Consider the following 22,684-nt stretch of genomic DNA (forward strand, 5'->3'; position numbering starts at 1 on the left):
ATGTCTCGCCCTGCAGCCAAAAAACCAGAATATCAAAAAATAGTAAGACTTTTTTTTTTTTCAAATAGCCTTGCTTCTACTTCCCAGTATATGTGTCCTTTGGGTTTGTTTTATGAATTTTGGAAAATAATGCTGCATGTAGAAGATTTCAGTGAAGCAAAGATGATGTTAAGTGAATGAACCTTCTGGGAAGAGTTACAAGTATCTTTTAATAGTGTAGCAGAATAATCAATTCTTTATACAGATTTTTAGGATCTTCTTTTCTGATGGATGACTTGAATACAGGCATCAAATATTCCTTTTGCTTCTAAGATAAAATGTGAAAACATCAATCATTTGCATTTATGTTATATTAAATAGCAAAGGAAATGTATAATCAATTATGTGTAAAATTAAATAGGAAAAGAGCATTGGTACACTAGGAATCAAAAGATTGTCATTAAAAACATATTACCTACTCTTAAATGTTTGTATTTGGTGTGTGCTATTGTCCTTTCTATAACTTTGAAATTGATTCATTTCTAAAATGTTTTGGTTTGGTACATTTAATTTGAAGCAATATTCATTTTTAAAAATAAACCTCTTCATTTAGCTTTACTAATTCAGATATTGCAGGTAGGAAAACTTAGAGTTATGATTAATGCTGTTTTAGTTATTTCAGGGACTGGTGGACGTTTAATGTTAAGTAGGTGATTTCAGCCCTGTGCTCTCAAGGCTGCATTGACTAATTGCTGTGCATCTCAGTTGGAAATGCCCATGAATACCTCATCTGGCATTCTGGAATCTTGAACCCCTTTGTTGAACTAGCAAATGGCAAAAACGTATAGCACATAATTCATATTGTGCCTAAATCACTACACACACACACACACACACACACACACACACACACGCACGCACGCACGCACGCACCAAAGTTTAAACCTTTTTATATGGGCGCACCTAAAACCACAGGGAAAAAAATTACAGGAGTTCTATTTTTCATATGAAAGTGGTTTTTTATTGTTTTAAAGAAATTCCAGTTGCTATCTTGGGATCTGTAGTATGGCTTCGTAGACTTACAGAGAACACTAGATATGTCGTTCACAGTATAACCTCTGGTCATGAAGCAGGATGCAGAAATGGACCTTTATGGATAGTGTATTTGAAACTCGGGTGGAATTTAGCATGTTTCAAGATGTATTAGTATATCCCATGGCAGGTGGTGGAGAGGAGGAGAGAGAGGGGGGGCACAATTTCTTCTCTCTTCTCCATACAAATTCTTTGTGTAGAGTAGTGACAAACACATTCCTTGTCTTCCTCTCTCTTCCTCTTCCTCTCCCTCTCCCTTTTCCTCTCTCTCTCTCTTCTCCCTCTTCCTCTCCTTCCTACCTACCCCCTGTCACCCCCTCATTCTCTTTTGTTTATTTCTCTGCTACAGCATTAATACATAGCAATGTTTAGTTTTCTGTTGTGGCTTCTATATCAGGCAGAAGCATGTATAATACATTGGTATTTGGTGTGCTCTGTGTTGAGCCTCTTAGAAAGTTTATATCACAAGAGCAGGAATAAAACTGAACATTTGTGACCCTCAGTATTAGGTTCATATTATTTTTGTTCAAATCCCTTGCTTACATCCCTTATTTCCTGGAAAAAGTATTAACATATTATTTTCCTAGATCTGAATTGTATGCATTGTTATAATACCAATTAACATGCAATATAAATTAGTTTATGTCTATTCTACATATACTTACGAAGTTTTATTTCCAGTTTTCACATAAATTGGTACAAATGTACCAATATTTAGATTCTTTTCTTTTAAAATGTATCAATAATAAATATATCCAATTGGCAACGAGGCATGTTTGTCATGATATAAACCCACACATCTCATTCAGATGTCCCCCAGTGGGGACACGGAGGCACTGGCTTAACTTTGAAATCATTTGCATCAAAATTCATGGTATTTTACAGAAGCTATTTGGTTGAGTAAATAATTTTACTGTCTTTTTAAAAAGACATTTACATCCATCTTTAAAGTAAAAACCCATCCATTCTCGGGTCTGCTCCCCTACATATGAAGACACTTGATGGGAGAGGGAAGGATGACTCTCCTAGCTTGAAATCCACAGTGACCTCTCATGGAAATGTAGTCCTCTGGGAAACATGCTTGCTTTCACTAGTGTCCCCCTCTCTCTTCCATTTTCCTCTGCCCCCCTCCACGTTAGTACCTCAGTGATTAATGCTGTGTGGAGTTGGAGCCTGGAGTTGAAGGGGGCTCTGGCTCCAGATGGCTGGGCGAGTGTCTGCGTCATTTGGGTCCTCCTTTGGCTCTGTAGGATGGACAGTGTAGAATACGTTCTCCACAGGTTTCCTTCCCTTTCAGAAGGAACATTTCTTGGCAGGAACAAGACAGACTTTTTCAAGTTAAAAACTTGACTAAACTTTCTTTTCTGCTTTTATTTTCATTTTCTCTGTACTAAATGAAGCCTGACTGGACCTCAGTTTTAATTTTTGCTTGTAATTCGCTCTAAAAAAAAGATGGAACATAATTTGAAGTTCTATTTTTAAAACAGAGGCAGTAACATTTATATTTGGGTCCTCTAAAAATCTCCTCTTTTCTCTAAGCATATTGCAAACAACAATTCCTGCCAGATTGCTACTGTGGCTGGGATCATTCCCAAGCCCCCTGGCATATCTGGGTCTCAGAAGAGGCTACATATACTCACAATTAGCCTCACCAGCTATTCCTACCAGCTGAGAATAGGCAATGTAAAGAACAAGGCGTTCCAGAATAATAATAATTGTATCATTAGTTAGTAGTTAAAAATAAAAACCCCTTTCTCCACTTCTCCATGAAAATACGCATCAAGGTATCAACAGACACAAACCCGTCAGAAGATGTTCTCATGGGAGAACCTAGACTGCTCTGCTCTTCTCCCAGTCCAGCCGTGTGTGCAAATAAGTGCAAGTTATGACTCAAGAGTGCAAATGCTGCAGTCCTGGGGGAGTGGGAAAGGTGAAGAAATGATCTCTGGGTGTGATTTCAACCCATAGACTAAAGTAAATAATATAGCGATCTACTGTCAGAACCGTCTGTAATAAAAACCATGCACTTTTTCCCCACAGAACAAAGACCTTTTCGTACTCACCTACGGAGCTCTGGTTGCCCAGCTATGCAAGGATTATGAAAATGATGAAGATGTGAACAGATACTTAGATAGAATGTAAGTAGATGTCTCTTTGCTGTAGAATATCTATTGCTTGCTAATGTCACCTGCGCTTTCCAGCTCCTCATGCCTCGCTCCACCTCCCCAGCTCCTCCTTGACTGCTACAAACCACATGTAAAGTGGAACATAATTTCTTACAACTCAACTTAAAATAATAGGGAGGAGCTTTTCTCTATTTCTATCAAATATAGAATTCTCTTTTTCCAGGTTGGAAATGATGTCTTTATTACCTACATATAAGCATCTGAGGTGATGGAACAGAAGTGTACTTTTAGTAAGATGATGGAATATCCAGTTTGATTTTGAGTTTTCATAATTCCTTACAATGAAAACGTTTGTTTTCATAAGCACAGACCTCCTATTGGGGCCTATGCAATAAACAAGCAAACAAAAAGCTAAGAGATGTCGCCCAACAAGAAGACAGATGTATAACAAATTCTATTGAAAGGGGATTGTCTTTCTCTTATATAGTACTTTCATTGCTTGTTTAAAAAAAAAAAAGATTTCTAATATAAAAAACCAACCTTTTTTTTAATAAAGCCCATTTCCCCTTTTTATTTTGTTAGTGAAAATTCCTCTAGTTTATATTCAACCTTCTATATTTGTAATGATATGATCACCAAATTATTGCAATCTTGTCATTATTTTTAACTTTTTTGAGTGTTTTATGAGCGTGCATTTATTACAATCATAACAGGTTTTCTTGCGTCACTTTCATACATGTTTTCAGTGTATTCTGACCACATTCACTCCTTTATCCTCTCTACCCCTCTCTCGTCCCTCAATCCCCTTCCTCTCTCTCGCCTAGCCCTCCCCACTTCTTCTTTCATGTCTTCTTTATACCTGGCGAGTTTCGGTGGGGTTGTTTACAGGAGAATGGGCACTTTGCCAGTGGCTACACCACTGAACAAAATGTCCCTCCCTCCTCCAACATCCATTACCTGCATCCAAACAGAAGGAAAGGAGCCCAGGAACCTCTCCCCTACCGTAACAGACTGTTGGTTGGCGCACTTTTGTAGAAATCGTGTGTGGGTAGTTACAGCTGCCAGGAGTGCAGCAGTCTCCCCATGCCCGGATGTCAGCATTCCACACCTCTCCCCATCCCTCCAGCTCTTACCGTCTTTCTGCATCTTCATCGTCAATGTTCTCTAAGCCTTGAAAGGAGTGATAATGAGGCTCCATTTCTGGATGGACATTCAATAGTTATTTATTTGTTTTCAGTATTTTGAGTATGAACAAGTCATTGCTGACAACTTAAAAAAAAGCTTCTCTTACCATAGCTGGCAGCAGCACTGTTTTGTTGCTATAACCATGGTCATTTATAAAGCAGTTTGATGTATGCAGCACACCACTTAGCAAAGCAACGACAGAAGCTTCCTTACCAGGGTCTAGGACCTGTCCAGCCACAGACTTTTGAATGGGTTTACAGTCTTAAATATAATTTCCTTCCCATGGAGAATCTTCACAATTCCTTACAATGAAAATGTTTGCTTTCATAAGCGTGGGCCACCTACTGGGGCCTATGCAGTAAACAAGCAAACAAAAAGCTAAGAGTAGTCGGCTGGCAAGAAGACGGACGTATGAGGAACTCGATTGAAAAAAAGATTATCTTTTTCAAACCCAGTCAGAAAGTGGTTACCTCATAACAGACGTGCCCTGACTGCACCAGTGTGCTCACTTTCCCTCACTGGTCAGTGTTGCTGCACACAGGACCCACGGCTGAGGAAGACCGCTAATGACCATTCCCTCAGCTGCCTGCATAGCACCTACTTCTGTAAGGGTGGCTGGTGGGGAGGAAGCTTTTCACCCAGTTCCAGCTCGATTTATCTTGCAACTAAGAGGTATGTTGTTTTCACCAGTAATTCCTGACTAGCATATCTTAGTTTTGGTGAAAATCCAACAGCAATTGCTTGTATTGCTTTAGGACTTCAAGAACCTCTATGACTCATAAGGAGGTAGCCCAACCTTGACTATTTTTGTTTAATAACTCATGGCTTCCAGGAACAGTTTTATCCAGTCACATGGGGATACAGTCCTTTAAATTTGTTTTTAAATTTACTTATTTAGATTTGTGTGTGTGTGTGTGTGTGTGTGTGTGTGTGTGTGTGTGTGAAGCACAGCAAGAACATGGAGGTCAAAGGACAATTCTGGGGAATTATTTCAACTCTTCCACTTTATGGGCTCTGGGAACCAAACACAGGTCAGGATCCGATCCCTGTACCCTAGCACCTCTACCCACTAAGCTATCTTGCCAATTCTTTTTTTTTTAAAGACAGGCTTTCTCACTGAATACACTGATGGTTAAATATACTACATATGTACAGTATACATGCTGCTCATTACATTCTTCTCATCCCTGTCACCCGTAGCTGAGAGCATATATATATACATATAGACAATTATATATATAGACAATATATATAATTGGACTCTTATAAGGCCCCTACTCAGCTGTCTTTTGGAGAAAATATCCTGCTCTTATCTTTTTGGCGTAGCCTTGAATGGCTGAGCCATCGCTCTCTCTCTCCTGCATAGATGCCATGCTCTTAATAAACAAACTATCTCAGTAGATTTGGTGAATTATTAAGGACTCTGACCTCAGAGCCATTTCCCCATAATTGCCAAACTACCAGAGATCTTCCCACTTCAGGTTCCAGGAACAAATATTGCCTTGGAAAGCTCCCGCGCTAATTCTCTTGGGTTTTCTGGTGCTGTGTCCAAATGGTTTCCCTTGTCTATTTGTAAATGGCTGTGAAAGGAAAGACCATTTTCTGACTGGTGGTTAGGAAACATAATATTCCTTTTTGCTTCTAGTTTAAGGTCTTATTTCTGTAACTGGATTAGAAGCTCTTCTAAGACAGGGACTCCAGCATCTCCTGTGTCCATCTTAGCAATTTAAAGTTTCTCAGGCCATCTTACTCAAGGAGGCTGCTGGGTCATCTAAGGCAAGACTCTGCTAAGTTATGCCATCTTTGTAAAGGACTTGTTCAATCGCACTTCAGCTACGGCAGCAGGTAGTTGCTTGAGAGGATTTAGGAAGTAGCTATTACCTTCCCTGGACCCATCACTTCAGTTTCTATGGCCTGAAAATGTGTCTTTTGAAGTTGCTTGCCCACCTCATGTGCACACACACACACACACACACACACACACACACACACACACACACGTGAGGAGAAAGGTGGAAAGAGGAGGCTGATAAACTTAAGAAACTGAAATGCTGGAACTTTCACTGACAGTGGAAGACTATCCCTCTGTTCCTTCCCCTCTTCCTTATACAGTTCTCCTGTAAAGCTGTTCCCCTGCCGTGGCATGTCTACTAAGAAAGGCCCGAGTATCCAGGTGCCACCTCTGCAGCAGAAAAGTTAGCAACCATCTTTCCTCTGTTTCACAACAGCTAACAATTAGAAGAATATTAGTCTGCAGGCAACCACCCTTCTTTGAATTTACAATCAAGTTTGGGCCAATCTCAACTCCAGTCAGACTCTTCTCCTTGCAGAGACTAAGTAATATCTCCTAGCTATGCTGACCTCTGCGTCTGTGGAACATACACAAACACATTAACTAAGACAATTTGGCTTGTTACCTTGGGTTCAGCTTGTTATCTACTATGCAAATCATACTTTCCTTCATCCACAGGGGTTACGGTATTGGAACACGGCTGGTAGAAGATTTTTTGGCTCGATCCTGTGTGAGAAGATGCCACAGTTATTCGGAAATCATAGACATAATTGCCCAGGTAAATCCATTTCTGGTTCTGCCAAATGTCTTGAGAACATGTCAAGCATAAGGGCCCACAGCTGTAGTCCCTAGAATATGACCGTTTGGGGGGTAGAGGAAAGAGGACTGTGAATTCCAGATCTGTCTGGACTAAATAGTAAGTTCCAGGCCAGCCTAAGGTAAGTTTGTGAGATTCTGTCTTAATAACAAAACAACTTGACTTCTTTCTGAGCTTGGAGGTTTTCGGTGTTGACAAGACAGGTTACATGTACATGTACTGTTAGGTGCTGAGAGAGGATTATAATTGAAAAGCTTCTTCTTCTTCTTCTTCTTCTTCTTCTTCTTCTTCTTCTTCTTCTTCTTCTTCTTCTTCTTCTTCTCCTTCTTCTCCTTCTCTTCCTCCTCCTCCTCCTTCTTTCTCTTCTTCTTTGTTGTCATTGTCATCTTCTTCCTCTTCCTGCTTTTCTTCCTCCCCCTCTTCTTCTTCCTGTTCCTTCTCTGTATTTTCCTGGCTGTCCTGAAACTCACTCACTTTGTAGATCATGTTGGCCTCGAACTCACAGAGATCCACCTGTCTCTACCTTCCAAGTGCTGGGATTAAAAGCATGCACCATCACTGCCCAACTTAAGCTTTTATTTTCATATAGATATGTAACTATTAAGAACCGAAGACAAAGCTTCCAAACTGACTTCACAGTATGTGTGTGTGTACATATATATATAATAGTATATGTATACTATATATATGTAGTGTGTGTGCTTATGCGTGTTCATGTATATGTGTGTATGCATGTGCCTGTATGTGTGCACTGTATGTGTGTGTGCATACGTGCATGTGCATGCATGTATATGTGTGTGGCACACTGGTAGTAATGCTATACAGGGGATTGGGAAAATGGCTTGATTGCTGAAGTTTCTTTTACCCAAGCATGAGGACCCAAGTTCATATCCTCAGCAGGGTTAGAGTTGGGAAGTTCCTGGGTGACCTCAGGATGCCCATCAAGAGCAGTGCCCTGTAGAGCAAATCTACAGAAAGAAGTCTCTAATGGGAACAACATCTCTGGCAGGTTTTGACAGATGGTAGCTTTGGAGGCTGGAAGCAGCTGCAGAGATCCAGTCCTTTATGCAACCAAAATGTAGTCTTGGAATCTGTACCAGGAGCTATTTTCTCAGCCTGCAGCCACAGATCAAATACTGGAGGATGCAGCCATGGGAGCCCTGCTTGTCTCTTTTTTTGCTATTTCTTAGAGGCACAAGGCAACGAAGAAAGGTCAGACACTAAAGTCTTTAGGTCTCATCATCTGAAAAGAGCAGGCCAAGCCTCCAGTCCAGCACCTGGGCTCTGATATTTTCCTTTCTGCTTCCTTCTGTATATCAGTGGTGGTTCAGGTTCGGAAGCCCCAGAGGACTTGAGTGTTTAGAAGACAAGCTAGGCCCCTAGTAGGCTGAACGTGGGTGGAAAAATGAGACCAATTAAAAAAGAGCTGTCAAAACTGGTGGTGGGAGGATGATTCTAAACCACCCAAGAGCTGCCAGAAGTTCACAGTCAAGTCGCTTCTGCCTCTGCAGAAGAGGGGAAACATATACCTTTTATCCTTTGTCAGTTCCGAGTTTCTATGGACATTTTTGCAGGCTGTTCTCTGCTTCCCAGCCGTGGGCTTTGGCTGTTGATTTCTTTCCATTGGGGATTCTGTCCATTGGTTGTATTTCCTTTGCTTCCTTTACACAAAACAAATCATTGGCAAGAGCTTTGTGAAGGCAGATAGAGTGTTATGGGCAACCTTACAGCAGCTGTGCCCCAAGCTAGTGCCTGGTGTGGAAGGGAGTAGCGTTTCCTAGCGTCAGAGGCTATGGCTGAAGCGTTATGTCAAAGTAAAGCTTCCTGTGGTTTACGTGCTATGTGACCCAAACTATGTGCCGCATGTGCTAGAGCCTCGCAGTTGGCGATGTGTGGAAGACAGCTTGGAATCATCCAGGAATAGCTTATCTTTCTTAGAGTGACACGTCTTAGCCAGCGCCCTTTCCTCTCACACCTGTGGTTATCAGGCTAGTGTTGGTACGTTGTTAGCTAGGAAGTCCTTGACAACACAAGATGCGTAGGAGGTCTTGGTATGATGCCGAATCCAGCTCACACAACAGACCTACTAAGCCGGCCTCCTCCTCTTTTCTACTGAGCCCTGATATTTACATACACGACAGAACTGACTCTTCACATGAATGACTGCCACACGGCACTGGCTCTGATTCTGATTGTAGGCACTGCCTTTGGTCCTTCAGTCTGAGAACATCCCTCTGAGAAGGCAGAACTGGAGTTGATGGTTGCCATTTTTCAAATAAAAGTTCTAGAGAGAATATGATGGAAATGAGTAATCTATGTGAAAAGGTAAACTTTCAAAACCATAATCCAAATGAAAGTTGGTTCCACATTATTATTATTATTATTATTAATGGTTAATGAATCATGAACCTGAGACTAGAACCCAGCTGTCTTCCAACTTCAGCACAGTGAATTTAACATTCCATTAAGCAGGTTATAAAGAACAGAAAAGAAATCCCTTTCCATGTTTATTGGCAGAATATAAGCAAGATCCAGCAGCTGTGTTGCGTGTGTGTCCATTTGTATGTAGGAGCACATGTATGTGTAGGCATACATGCATAGAGTCCAGAGGTCAACCCCAGATGTCATTTTTCCTGCCGAGATGGGGATCCCTCATTAGCAGGGAATGCCTCCATTTAGCTAGGTGCCCTGGCCAGGGAGCTCCAGGGATGCCAGTCTCATCCTCTGCAGCATCTGAGATGCATGCTCTCACATCTGCCTTTTCACACGCTGTCAACCTGGCTTTTTGTGTGGACACTGGGGATCCAACTCAGCTCCTTATGCTTGCATGGTGGGCACTTGGTCAGCTGAGTGTCTCCCCAAACCTTGAAAGCAGAAGTTTTATAAATAAAATAACTTTTCACTAAACAAATTATATATGTCTGGGGAGGGGTATACTCTAAAAATACTTGTCATTTTAATGTAAATTGAATACTGTAATTATTGTACTAACATATATGGCCTGGTTTATTATAGTCCTAGTGGTAGCTTCCTTGTCCTTTAGAACAATGTCACTGTATTCCAGTAATGATGATTCTGATTGCTTTGGATATGACTTCACTTGACCTAGATCTGAATTCATCTCATTGTCTTATATGTGCACATAAAACTAAATATAAAATATTCCTAGGGGAACCAAGCTTCCAGATTAATAAGATAGAACATTGACTGATATTTGCAAAGTCATTTAATATGGGAAATAAAGAATAAAAATAAACAAAGCAAAACAAAACAAAAACAAAAAACCAAGCCAAACAAAAAGAGTATGGGGAATAAAATCTCTCATATTTAAAGTTGTTTGTTAGGCTTAATGTCTGAAGAAGAAAATAATTCTAAAAGCTGACATGCTAGTAGAACAGTAGACATTTTAATTTATTCTGGATCTGTTCATATGATCTACATATTTTATTTAAATAATGTAATGTACTCAAGTTTAAAAAGACATATTTAGTAGATTAATTTAAAAATCACTTAATAGCAATACCCATTTGGGAGTGGAGGTTTGTGTAAACTGTTATTGAGAATCAGGGATTATGCACTCTTATGCACTGAAGTACTGGAATGCATCTGATCTGTGCTCAATACTTGAGGGATACTGGGGGATACCAAGAGATATAGGATACCTGGAGATACCGGGGGATACTGGAGAATACTGGTAGTTGGTTTAAGTGAGCTCCAGTCTGATCAATGTAGTAGCACAGGGCCCTTCCATTTTCTCCGGGTGTTATTCTTAGCTCTGTGACCCTAGGGTGCTGATCCCGCCTATTCATCTGAATCGGAAAATCAAAAGGAAACTAGTCTTCTCTAGTAGGAAAAATAAATCCATGTAAAACCTTTGAGAGAGGTGTAATGACATAAACTGTATCCCAGCATTTTGCGAGGTTGAGATTTAAGGCCAGTCTAAGCTACACAGAAATCAAAGCTAGCTTGGGCTACGGAAGGAGATGCTGCCTCAAAACAAAGCAAAACAAAACAGAAAGAAATAACTTGTCCTAATCAAAATTAGACTCCAAAGGAGCCCTAACAAATAATTTATGAAAGTTATTCTTGGAGGTGGCTATAGCGACGAAAGCCTCCCATGAAATGGTCTTGTTGCCTGTGCTCTGGTCTGGGGAATGTTGTCTGTGTGCTATTGACTACAGGAAGATTACAAAGGCAAAGCCCAAAATAGCAATTCCAGTACAAACTATGGTGCATGTTTGGTAGTTTATGTTTAGGGGCCTAAGCCAAAAGTTGGTACTTTTCAAACTAAATATTAGTTGGAAAATGAGGGGCGGGGATAAAAAGGAAGAAGGGGAGGAAGGAGGGAGAAGAAATGAAAACAAGCTTTCGTTGAAGGCCTTTGGGAAGACAGTTTTTCTCTAGCAGGGAGGGGCATGGGAATGCGCCTCAGATGCCAGGCTCTCTCAGCCCCTTTCATGAGGATCTGCTGCATTCCTACCTGGTAGTGAAATTAAACAAGAACCATTTTAATGTACTAGGTTAGAGAGGACTGGTGGGAAATGTTATTCCGAGAGTGAAAAAGAAAGGAAAGAAGGAACAAAATAAAAAAGAAAGAGAAGAAAGGAAAAAGAAAGCAAACAAAAATAGAGAAAAGGATCCACAGGCAATTTCCCCACTGTGAAAGCATGTTCCGTTTTTAGCAGAAATAAAGCAGCTTCAACAGAGAGCAGCCTCTAAACCACATCATATTCCACAGGCTAGACACAAGCCTGTCCTGTCTAAAATTAACAAAGTGTAGGATGTCAGCTTTCTGTCTCTGTCTTCTCTAAATGCTTCAGCATCTTCTCAGCCATCCTATCATGTGTAAACTCTCCCCTTCCATCTCCTGTCCTCAGTGCAGTTGCGTTTCCACTCACACACAACTTTTCTTAACAATGAAGAAACTTGTTGCCATTTTCATAGACAAGCAGCTACCTCCTGTATACCTCTTCCTTCCAAGGCCTGATTTTTGTTTCTTAATCAATTTTACTTGGGGCGGGGGAACAGAGAGAGAGGAAGAAGGAGGAGGAGGAGAAACAAGAAAAAAGAAGAGAAGAAGAAGAAGAAGAAGAAGAAGAAGAAGAAGAAGAAGAAGAAGCTCTTACTCTTACCTAGGGCGATGATGTCACCCGCTTCTGGAGCATTTTGACACACTTGCAAGGTCAGGCTTTAGCTATGTGCACGCCCACTGATGCTTCCCTTATAATTAGCAGCTTTCATTAAAAGATCTGGCCTTTGGCAGCATTATCTCATTAACCCTGTAAACTCTCTTCAGAAGAAGCAGGTGGTAAATGTGGCTGAGTCAGTTTTAGAGAACTAGGACAAATTCAGAGGACATTTAATCATAGCTTATGCCGGGAGAGCACAGCAGAGTCAGGAAAGGGAGCAGGGGTTGTCTTTTGCTTAGCTGACCTCTCAGACCGAGCACTGTGCAGAGCATTCTGCCCCGCTAAAGTGCTGAACATCTGTATCCCTCAGCCTGCACGGAACCCACAGTAGCTGTCCTGGTTTCAGAGAAAGAGAAAGAAAGGATGCATTCCAAGCGAATCTGCTAGACAGAGAAGTGTACGTCCCGACACATCTCTGCGTGAGTTAGGAGAAAGCTGGGTGAGAAAAAGGTCTTCTGAACTCCCTGCACTGTTCTGCCTTTCAGAAAGGAGGCCTGAACAGCTTCAAGTCTTCACAGCATTCTCTCTTTCTCTTATTCTCCTCACTTTGTACTTTCCAGAGGGAAGGTCATCCATTGCTAGACATCAGCTGCTTCTCAAATTTTGCCATCTAGTGGCCTAAAGAAAAATCTCCTGGGTGAGGAGGATAGCACATCTTACACTTTTTTTGTTTAAGATAATAGGCTAACCCTAAGTTTAATTTTATGCAACATTAAAATAGACCCAGTTTTAAAATGTGACTTTCACCTGCAAGTTTAATTTCGTTATTTCATCCGAGTATACCTACAAATAATTAATCTAGATGCTTTCATAGCCATATGTCCTAGCTGCGTTCTTTGTCAAGTGAACACAGCTAGAGCAGCAATTCTCAACCTGAAGGTCTTGTCCCCTTTAAGGGTCAAACGACTCTTTTACAGGGGATGCCCAAGAATACTGGAAAACACAGATATCTACATTACAATTCATAAGCAGTAGCAAAATTACAATTAAGAAGTAGCAGTGAAGTCGGGTGGTGGCGGTGGCACATGCCTTTAATCCAAGCACTCGGAAGGCAAAGTCAGGCAGATCTCTGTGAATTCTAGGCCAGCCTGGTCTACAAGAGATAGTTCCAGGACAGGCTCCAAAGCTACAGAAAAACACTGTCTCAAAACAAAACAAAACACCAACAACAAAAGAAGTAATAGTGAAAATTAGGGGGGTTACCACAACCTAAGGAATTGTATTAAAGGGTCACAGCATTAGGAAAGTTGAGAACCACTGGTCTAGAGTTATCTGGGAAGAAGAACCTATGCTGGGAAAATGTCTCCAAGATATTGCTTGTAGTCTGTGGGGCATTTTCTTATTAATGATTGGTGTGAAAAAGCCCAGTGCACAGTTGGCACTGTTATCCCTGGGCAGGTGGTCCTAGAATGAATAGAAAGGCGCGCTGAGCAAGCCAGTAAGGTGTGTCCCTCCATGGTGTCTGATCAGTTCCTGCCTCCTTCCATGAGGGACTGTGATCTAGAAGTGTAACCCAGCATACTCTCTCCTCTTCAAGTAGCTTTTGGTTGTTTTATAACAACACTAGAGACTGAATTAGGCCTTCATGGCCACCACAACACAACTGTAGATTTAATAAACCACAGATCAAAAATCTTAAAAAAAAACCAAATCAAACTGTGTCAGTACTGGGGATGGACCTTTCACCCCCTCGCCATTATTTCCCAAACAGCACAGGCTAACGGATATTTATTTATGTAGCACTTACATTGTAGTAGATCTTAAGAGTGGCCTGGGGATGATTTTAAGGAATAGGAGGATGTGCATAGGTGAACAAATTATTTGCTGTTTTGTAAAGTGACCTGAGTCCACTTGGTATCCATGAGAACTCTAGAGCCAAACTTTCTGCAGATACCATAGGACAGCTATCATTTCCAGTGGGTGTCAGTAGTACTATAACATGGCATTGGACAAACTTCAACAATAAATATTTTCTTCATGAAAGTTCAAGATAATGCTCATCTGTTATTTATATATTCCCTACAAGATCCTTGTAGGATTGTTATGAAAGAGCATGAATCATGAGCCAAATGGATTGAGGGTGTAACTGAAATACATATTATACTATCAGACACACATAAGAAAAGCTCCCTTAGAATTTAATTTGTTTGGTTCCTTCTACTGCTATTTTTGTTTTTTGCTTGCTTGTTTGTTTGTTTGTTTTGTTTTGGCTTTTACAAATGGTTTCTTCGAAATATGGATTTGAAAGTTTTTCTTATTTTAATTACTCTGAGACTCTAAATGAAAACGTGTAAGTTGCAATAGAACAGACAGAGCTGAATTCGGTCATTGCAAAGCAACATTAGGGAATGAATCTGTTGCTTATGGGTTACATATCTTCCAGTTTACTGTAAGAGAAAGTAAGAAATACAGCCGTACTTGGCTGTGCTCTCGTGAGTAGAAACACTTCCTTAGTGACACAATATATATTGGGTGCACAAGCACATTTATTGTGAGACCTTTTAATTGCTCCAAGAAGCTAATTAGAAATTAACTTGATTTTTGAAATAAAGGTGTTTATGCAGACCAGGCTTGACCAGGACTAGCATCGTATTTTAGAAAGTCCCTTGGTGCTGGGATGCAGTATCTCCCAGCCTCTGTGAGCCTTAAGTTTGATTCATTGCACGGGAGCTCTGAGTGCTAACCTAACCATGTCCAGTAATGGAGGGATTAGAAGAGAGCCATATCCTGCTTAATCATAAGCCTGCTGTGTGATCTCCAAGTTACTCAGGCTGTTGGACCTTGTTTTCCTGCTTGTCAGCGGAGACCTCTCTCTGCTGTTAGCCTGATGACCAGAGAGTTTTTCCTTAGCTGGACTCTCTGAGTGCCTGCTTCTGGCATATATCTGATTGATGCCAACTTCCAGTATGTACCTGATTGATGCCAACTTTCAGTATAGCTGATTGAATGAAGCCTACTTCAGGTACATAGCTGACTGAAGCCAACTTCCAGTACATATCTGATCGAGGCCGACTTCCAATACATACCTGATCTAGGCCGACTTCCAGTACATATCTGACTTTGTTAGGGAAGGCTTCTGAAACCTCCCTCGCAGCATCCACATTGTTTGGTTACTGACTGTATTTCTCATTGCTTGGCCTTGAACAGGTTCTGTTCATTAAGACAGTTTTTACTATCGGATGAGGGTCAACATGATGGTTTCTCTGGGGTGCCATAGACAGAAATTATCACTTGCCAGGGTAATTAATATATCTTCATGCTGTCATACTAACAATTTTCCTAATTAGAGAAAAATTACAGTGTAAAAAGACTGGTTTAACTTGAAGCTTTGATCTCAGGCTTAATATCTTAAACCCTAATATACTGTACTTGTTGAAAATGCCAGAAAGAAGAAAAAAAAGATCTTTTATAGTATAATTTGAAATTAATTAAATAATATGAGCAGTGACTTTTTTGGAGAGTGATATTAAAATCAATGAAATAATTGAAAAGAAATGATTATAGGAAGCAAGGTAAGGATGTACAAGCAAGAGAGGAATCTACATAGTGAATGTGGTAAGCATATGTTCTAGAGTAGTGGTCCTCAACCTTCCTAATGCTGAGACCCTTTAATACAGCTCCTCATGTTGTAGAGACCCCAACCATAAAGTCATTTCATTGCTACTTCATAATTGTAATCTTGCTACTGTTATGAATCATAATATAAATATCTGTGCTTTCCTATGGTCTTAGGCTACACCTGTGAAAGGGACACTCAACCTCACGAAGTCACGACCTGCAGGTAGAGAAACCACTGTGCTAGGGTAGAAAGATTTGGGGGACACACTCCAGAGAGGAATCTGCATAGCAGAAGAATACTCTTCCCAAGTCAAATTGTTTTTATTTTTAAAAAGAAGTTTGTGTAAGACTGCAGTTGGATCTACATATGAGAATCGTAATAAATTACACTAGTCATATTTTTAAAAACATTCTTATGACCTGAGGGCATTACACTTTCATGGCCAAATCTACAAGGAGAACCTTTGAAGTTTCTTATTCTCAGACTGCTTTAGATTGGGAATGGCACCGTAGCTATCGACTGCCAAGCCAATCAAAATGTCAAGATTAGGGCTACAGCCCAGCAGTAGAGCATTGACTTGCCTGCCTCAAGTGCTGGGTTTAACTTCTATTGCCAGCAATAAATAAATAACAGACTACTCAGAAACTGTTATTTATTGCTTTAACAGAAGTATTGAAAGCAGATGTTATGAGGTATTTTGGGATAGAAGAGCCATGGATGGAAAAGCCTCAGCATTTTTTGTTGAAATGCTAGGAAAGGGGACCCAAAACCATCCAATGATTCCATCAAGATATGATATACATATAAGATATATATATATATATTCAAGCTGTCTACAGGGATTAGCTACCAAGGAAGGAACAACACTTATCAAAGACCTGAGGGGTAAGAAAGAATATACAAAGAAAAGACACGATTTGAAGGAAGAAAGCTTAAAGCTGAAATTGGGGTGAAGGAAGGAAGATTCAGACCACAGGCAGTAGAAAAGATTGCTGGGTGTTCAGGAGAGACTGATGGTGGCTATTGTGCATGACTTTTCTGGGGAGACATGAATGAACATATGTCCTCTCTAGATACCATCCAAATGCAACTTCGGGAACCAAGGCGTTTATTGGGGTATGGCTAAGAGGTTTCTCAAAGGAGCATGAGTGACTTGGGCGGCTGCATCATGGAAGAGCCTACCCCAGCATAGGTGATGCTCCTGCATGGCTTGCAGGTAGCTATACCACTGAAGGACGCAACCTCCACATACAAGGTAGTTTCTGCTTATATATATCCCTGGGAAGGGACCTCTTGAGGTTGCTCAGTCAGAACTTTTCTTCTGCATTTCACCAGCCTTGTGAGCCTCCTTCCTCTTCTAGGAAGAAGTGTTTCAAATCCAGAGGAAACAGCTACTTAACAGGTAGGCAGGGAACTCTGGGCCCAAACTGGCCTGTAGGACATCCTCCATCAGAAGTCAGTGGTCTGAGGCTGGAAAGGGGAGACGTCCCACACACTTCCAGTTACCAGGGTGGGTGCCAACCAAGAAAGGATTAGCTAGAGTAGGTGCCCCTCCATCTGTCCCTACTGTATCTTCTGCTTGTAACAGAGGCCTGTGTACCTGTTCTAGATGGAGCCTCACAGAGCTGTGGAAAGTTGCTCTTGTGGTCAGAGGCAGTTGAAAATGCAAAAAGCATGGACCACCCTGATGATCAATATTTCTATAACCATTGCTATGGCACCTGCTACTTTTGTGGCCTTATGTTTGACCTCACCCTGACTAGTTCATGCCTTTCTGGACAACTCAAGCTAGGTGGTGGGAGGAGCAAAGGAAGCCACTTTTTTTTTTTCCTTTTCCAGGAACCTGCCCCTGAAACAGGGAGGCCAAGGTGTACTAGTCGTAATCAGTAAACTTTTCTTTAGAAATCAGGAATTCTCATGAAACATTGTGAAATTTGTCAAACATAGCCACTGCCTCTGGTATCAATGACTTTCTCAACTCAAATAAACAGCTGTAAGCACCCGTGCTTACTAACTGAGCCAATATCACCTGATATGGCTATGAGAAATGAAATCAGGTCAGTTTGAAGGGGGCCACAGCACAACAGAGGCTGTGACAATTTTATTGAGAGAAATCAGACTGTTTATACCTTTATCAGAAACAGAATACAATGTCAATTGCCAGGATTGATACAGTTGTAGTTGCTAGGATACAGTGATGTTTGCAAGCCACACAGGGCACAAAAGATTAATGTCTAAGACCAATTGTCCTGTCAAGTTTCCATGTTCCTTGACTTGTAAGAGAACATACAGAGAAACACAAAGCAGCCTGTAGTGGTTTGAAAGAAAATGACCCCCCCCCAAAAGGAATGGCACTATTAGGGGGTGTGGCCCTGTTGGAGGAAGTATGTCACTGTAGGGGCACGCTTTGAGGCCTCATACATGCTCAAATCACACCCAGTATCTCAGTCAACTTCTTGTTGCTTGTGAGTCAAGATATAAAAACTCTCAGCAAATAGCACTGTGCCAGCCTGCATGCTGCCTTGTTTCCCACCATGATGATAAAAGACTAAACAAAGGTTTGTTCCTTGATAAAAGTTGTTGTGGTCATGATGTCTCTTCACAGCAATAGATACCCTAACTAGGGCACAGGCTGAATGCTTCACTGCCTAAGGGAGTACATTAGTCTCTTGGTAACTGGAAGGCACATGGTGCCCAGAAGTAGTGGACTCCTAGCCTGAAAAACCTATGAAATGTGCCTCTTAATTAAGGGGGTTAGGCCAAGGCAACTCCATGATTCTGAACTGCTACCAATTATCTTTCTAAATCACTCCCATGATTATTAATTCCAATGTCCATTTTACTATTGTTAGAGGTCCGACTACATGGTGGACTGGCCAAGAACCCCAGGATATCTCTGACCGAATCATTTGTAGTCTTCTCTCTATAAGACCAAAGATATGGCTTGCAAGAAACTATGGCAGACAGTGCCCATAGCAAGTGCACTTTGAGCTTGGGTTCAGACTTAATGATTGTGTGAGTGCATCATAGACTTTTGAGTCAGAGTCACCTCCTGAAGTATTTGTCTGTTTCATGGTGGCCAAAGGATGAAATGGAGTTTGTAGGGCAGACATTACAGCATGGAGGCATGTAAGCAAAGACCCACCTTAGAAGGGGAACCCATGATTCCCCTCCTTAAACACCTTTATTATGAAAAGAGAGCAACACAAATGTACATTTTAGCCTAAGTCTGAGAAATAGTGATTTTGCTTTTGATCTTCCACAAGTTCTCTGTTTATTAGTTTCTTTCCTCTGTATTTCAATTCTCCATCTTACTACAGCAAAAAAAAAAAAAAATGTCTTGGGAAGAACAGAAACAGTTGATGCAGTGGTCAGGTTAAACGTCCCAGATCTTCAGCAGGTTGATGTGGAGGATGCCCTGAGCCAGGGAGGCTAGGCTAGGCATCAACATGAGAGTCTGATCAAAGAAAATAGCTTCCCAAGTTATTACGGTGCATGTAAGCTTTAAGTTGCCACGTTATTGTATTGTGCAGTGAAATCTTCCATTTCTAGGCAATTTCATTTCTCTTTTATATGAGTCAGCTTTTTAAAGGGAGGAAATTTTCCAGCATTGCTAGGGTTTCACCTGCTATGCCACACATTATGGACTTCATTAACTGTTAATAATGTGAACTAAGAAATGTGGAAAAGCCACACATATACCTATGCAGGGTATCTTTTTTCCTGTTTTGTCGACTGAAGTTTACATTCATCTATAGTTGAAGATCACCACCCTCTCCTGTTCTACCCTAATTCCTACCTTTGAACTAAGCAATATTTGCTACATTGAAAGCCCAGTGCCCCAGACATACCTGGTAATTCATGGTGACAAACCACAGCAGCAAGATTTAAACTAGAGCAGAATCCAGAGAGGAAGGGATCTGATTCTTATTAAATAATAGACAGTGAATTCATCTTGATAATTTTATCAAAATGTTTATTTTTACCACTGCCGTCTCTATGACTATGGAAAATTACAGAAGAGAGAGGGAGATTAATTCCTCTACTCTGAGGTCATTCACAATTACAAAATGTAAACATTAAATAGGTAATTATATAATTACTAATTATATTTCATGTTATTCTGGAAAATGTTTGACATGTATCCTAAAACTTATCATGGTGCCAAAATGTAGTAGGTAGACTCCTCCCAGTTGCTAGCATTAGGGCTTTTCAGGTCATAAGGTTTACTGAAAAATATTCTGGGATGTGAAATTCAGGCCCCAAGAACAGGATTGGAAAACTGCTAGATCAGTTTTGTCATCTTTGTGACTTTCTGCATCAGTTCCTTTCTGTCTCGGTGACTGTTAGCTTCTTGTCTCTTCTTGCAGGTGGCTGCTAGTATTTTCCACCTTCCTTCTTTCCTCCCTCCCTCCCTCCCTCCCTCCCTCCCTCCCTCCTTCCCTCCCTTCCTCCCTTCCTTTCTTTTTTCTATGCTTTTGATGCTGCACAGGATTTTCTGTCTTGTATCTTTTGCCCAATCTTTTTTTTTAAAAAAAAAAACCTGTACGTACACTTGTGGTGTGCATGTGTGTGATGTAAGTGCTGAGACCCATGTGGAGGTAAGAGGACCACTTTGAAGACTTAGTCCTACCCTTCCATTGTGAGTTCCAGGTTTTAAATTCGGGCCACCAAGCTTATGCAGCAAGAACCACTCTTTTCTCTGGTTATGTTTGCCCAGTCTGTCATCCACTGCGTATCGCATGTTTGGAGTTCTGAAAAGAATGTCTCTAATCTGCCCCTTCAATCACGGGACCCCTGGATAAAGTGTTATGCTGGGTCATTTCCAGACTCCTAGGGAAACAATAGACCGACTGCCAGACTCTCAAATGTCCACAGGAGCCCATTAAGAATGACCACAACGGCAGGAGCATGAGGCAGAGCATGGCATCATGGGAATCCCTCAGAAATAGTTCTTGGGTATTAAAAACATTCTGAGATTTGCCAAATGGAGCAAATCCATTGGTGTCTCCTGCCTAGGAAATAGTAAAATATAACTCATACCTCCTCAGAACCCCCTGCCCACTTTATTCATTTCAGGGGCTGTTGTTTACTTCTCTTTATTTCAGAGGCTAGACTTTGCAGGGAGCCTTAGTGTAGCAGGTGGCATTGGCGCTTACCATGAGGTATTACAGTGGAGAGAATTGCCCTCATTATGTGTTTTGCAGATAATAATCAAGTAAGTAAATCTTTTAAAAAAAAATGCTTCCCCTAGGAAACTATCCAAGCGAAACCACATTGTTTGTTGAAAGTAAGTATTTTAGACCATTAGTAGGAGTGGGGCAGACATTTCTCAGAACAGTAAAGTCAAGGCGATGCCATGGGAGCAGAGAAGCAGACAGCCTCCTAAGTCAGGCTATGATGCAGGGGACAGGCTGGGTTCTCTCAGGAGTTTAGAAAGGAAGTAAACATACAAACTAGCCCTAGGCCTCTAGTTCTATGGAGCTTTTCTTTGTTTCTCTCTCCTTTTTTTTTTCCTAAATGTTTTCCAGTCCTGTCTGTGGGCATTCTGCTTTTTTTTCCCCCCTCAAATGATGTTGCCTGAGATGACCTGAATTTTTTTATGTGACGAGGAAAACTGCCCAGATAAAAAGAATTTGACCCAGACTACTGAAGTCACAAACATCATCATATCTGAGGTTGTTTAATTTTTTTTGGCTGTTGTTTTTGTTTTTTAAGTTATCTTCTTAAAATAAAAGACCATTGTGCCATATACTTCTGCGTTTTACTTACTGTCCTTTAAAAAAATTATATTTGGCTTCCTTCTCTTTCTAAACAATTAGAATTTTAAAAATGACATACCCTGAAAACTGCTGTGTTTCACAAGTCCTGCTTCCTTCTGTTACCCAGCAATTGCACTGTGCTCCATCACTGCCCTGTAGTCCAAGAGCAGCCTGTGTCTGACCTCTGGATAGTCGTTCTTTTCTCAGGATAGAAATCTTTATTTCCATTTTACAGCTGCTCTCTACTCCATCCTAACTGCCTCCTCCTTGCATGCACTCCCTTGCACTTGTGAAGCATGCATGCACACGCGTGCGCGCGCACACACGCACACACACACCTTTTCTTACAACACCAAACTAGACCACTCCATGGGTAGAAAGAAAAGCTTCTTGTGGGAAGCAAACTGCCAGAGAATAGAGGACACCTTGCAGGAAAAGCTTTGTCAGTTATGCGGATCGGTAGCAGCAGCAGGAGGGGTGCAAGGCTGGAAGAGCTTGGGAGCTAGCATGGGGGGGGGGCTCTTTGGGTCAATCAGAAACTAGAGGCCCTTTGTCTAAAGTGGTTGACCACTGAGGGCAGATATGGAAAGTGATGGCCTTCCTGACACACTGGACCCTGTCTCCTGAGATTCCTGAGAAATGCTGAGTTTAGGTTTCTGTTCACATGATAGCAGTCCTTCTTTCTGCCAGTCAGGGTCCTGCCTGGGTTGGTCCCAAGCTGTCATTAAGACACTGTCAGCAGCACTGCCATTTGGGATGGTTTGGACCCAAGAGAACCTCTCTCTTTCTGTGCTGTTTCTGCTCCTCTCTTTGTTAAAGTCTGTCGCTGATGGATATAACTGATTGTTTCCTGATGATTTTCCCAAAACATGACCTTCTGCCGTCACGAGCACATTATTGTGGCTGCCTAGCCATCAGTTTCTCCAGGTGATAATGTGACCCCTGTCTTCTAGAGGGGACTCTGGTTCCCCCACATAACTAACTACCTAGGGCAGATATGAACATAGGATGCAAAACATTTCCACACAGATGGAACCTAGCCATCTTGGGAGCTCAGTGGTCTAGCCATGACAACCTGCTAATGAGGAGGATGGGAGGACTGTGTACCACGTATTTCATAGAGTTCAGCCCAGATCTTAAATTATTTGGATGTCTTGCTACTATCTTATATAAGAAAAACTTT

The 22,684-nt window shown here is 41.2% G+C and overlaps 1 protein-coding gene across 1 annotated transcript in view; it reads left to right on the forward strand.

The window, feature by feature from the left end:
• Trappc3l (trafficking protein particle complex 3 like) overlaps nt 1-22,684 on the forward strand; it is a 48,208-nt gene continuing 25,524 nt past the window's right edge. Inside the window, exons 1-3 of the mRNA XM_005363518.2 lie at nt 1-42; nt 3,112-3,209; nt 6,853-6,952. Coding sequence (XP_005363575.1) covers nt 1-42; nt 3,112-3,209; nt 6,853-6,952 — 240 coding nt within the window. The remainder of the gene's footprint in view (nt 43-3,111; nt 3,210-6,852; nt 6,953-22,684) is intronic.

This window comes from Microtus ochrogaster, linkage group LG9, assembly GCF_000317375.1.
Source record: "Microtus ochrogaster isolate Prairie Vole_2 linkage group LG9, MicOch1.0, whole genome shotgun sequence".
Taxonomy (NCBI): domain Eukaryota; kingdom Metazoa; phylum Chordata; class Mammalia; order Rodentia; family Cricetidae; genus Microtus; species Microtus ochrogaster.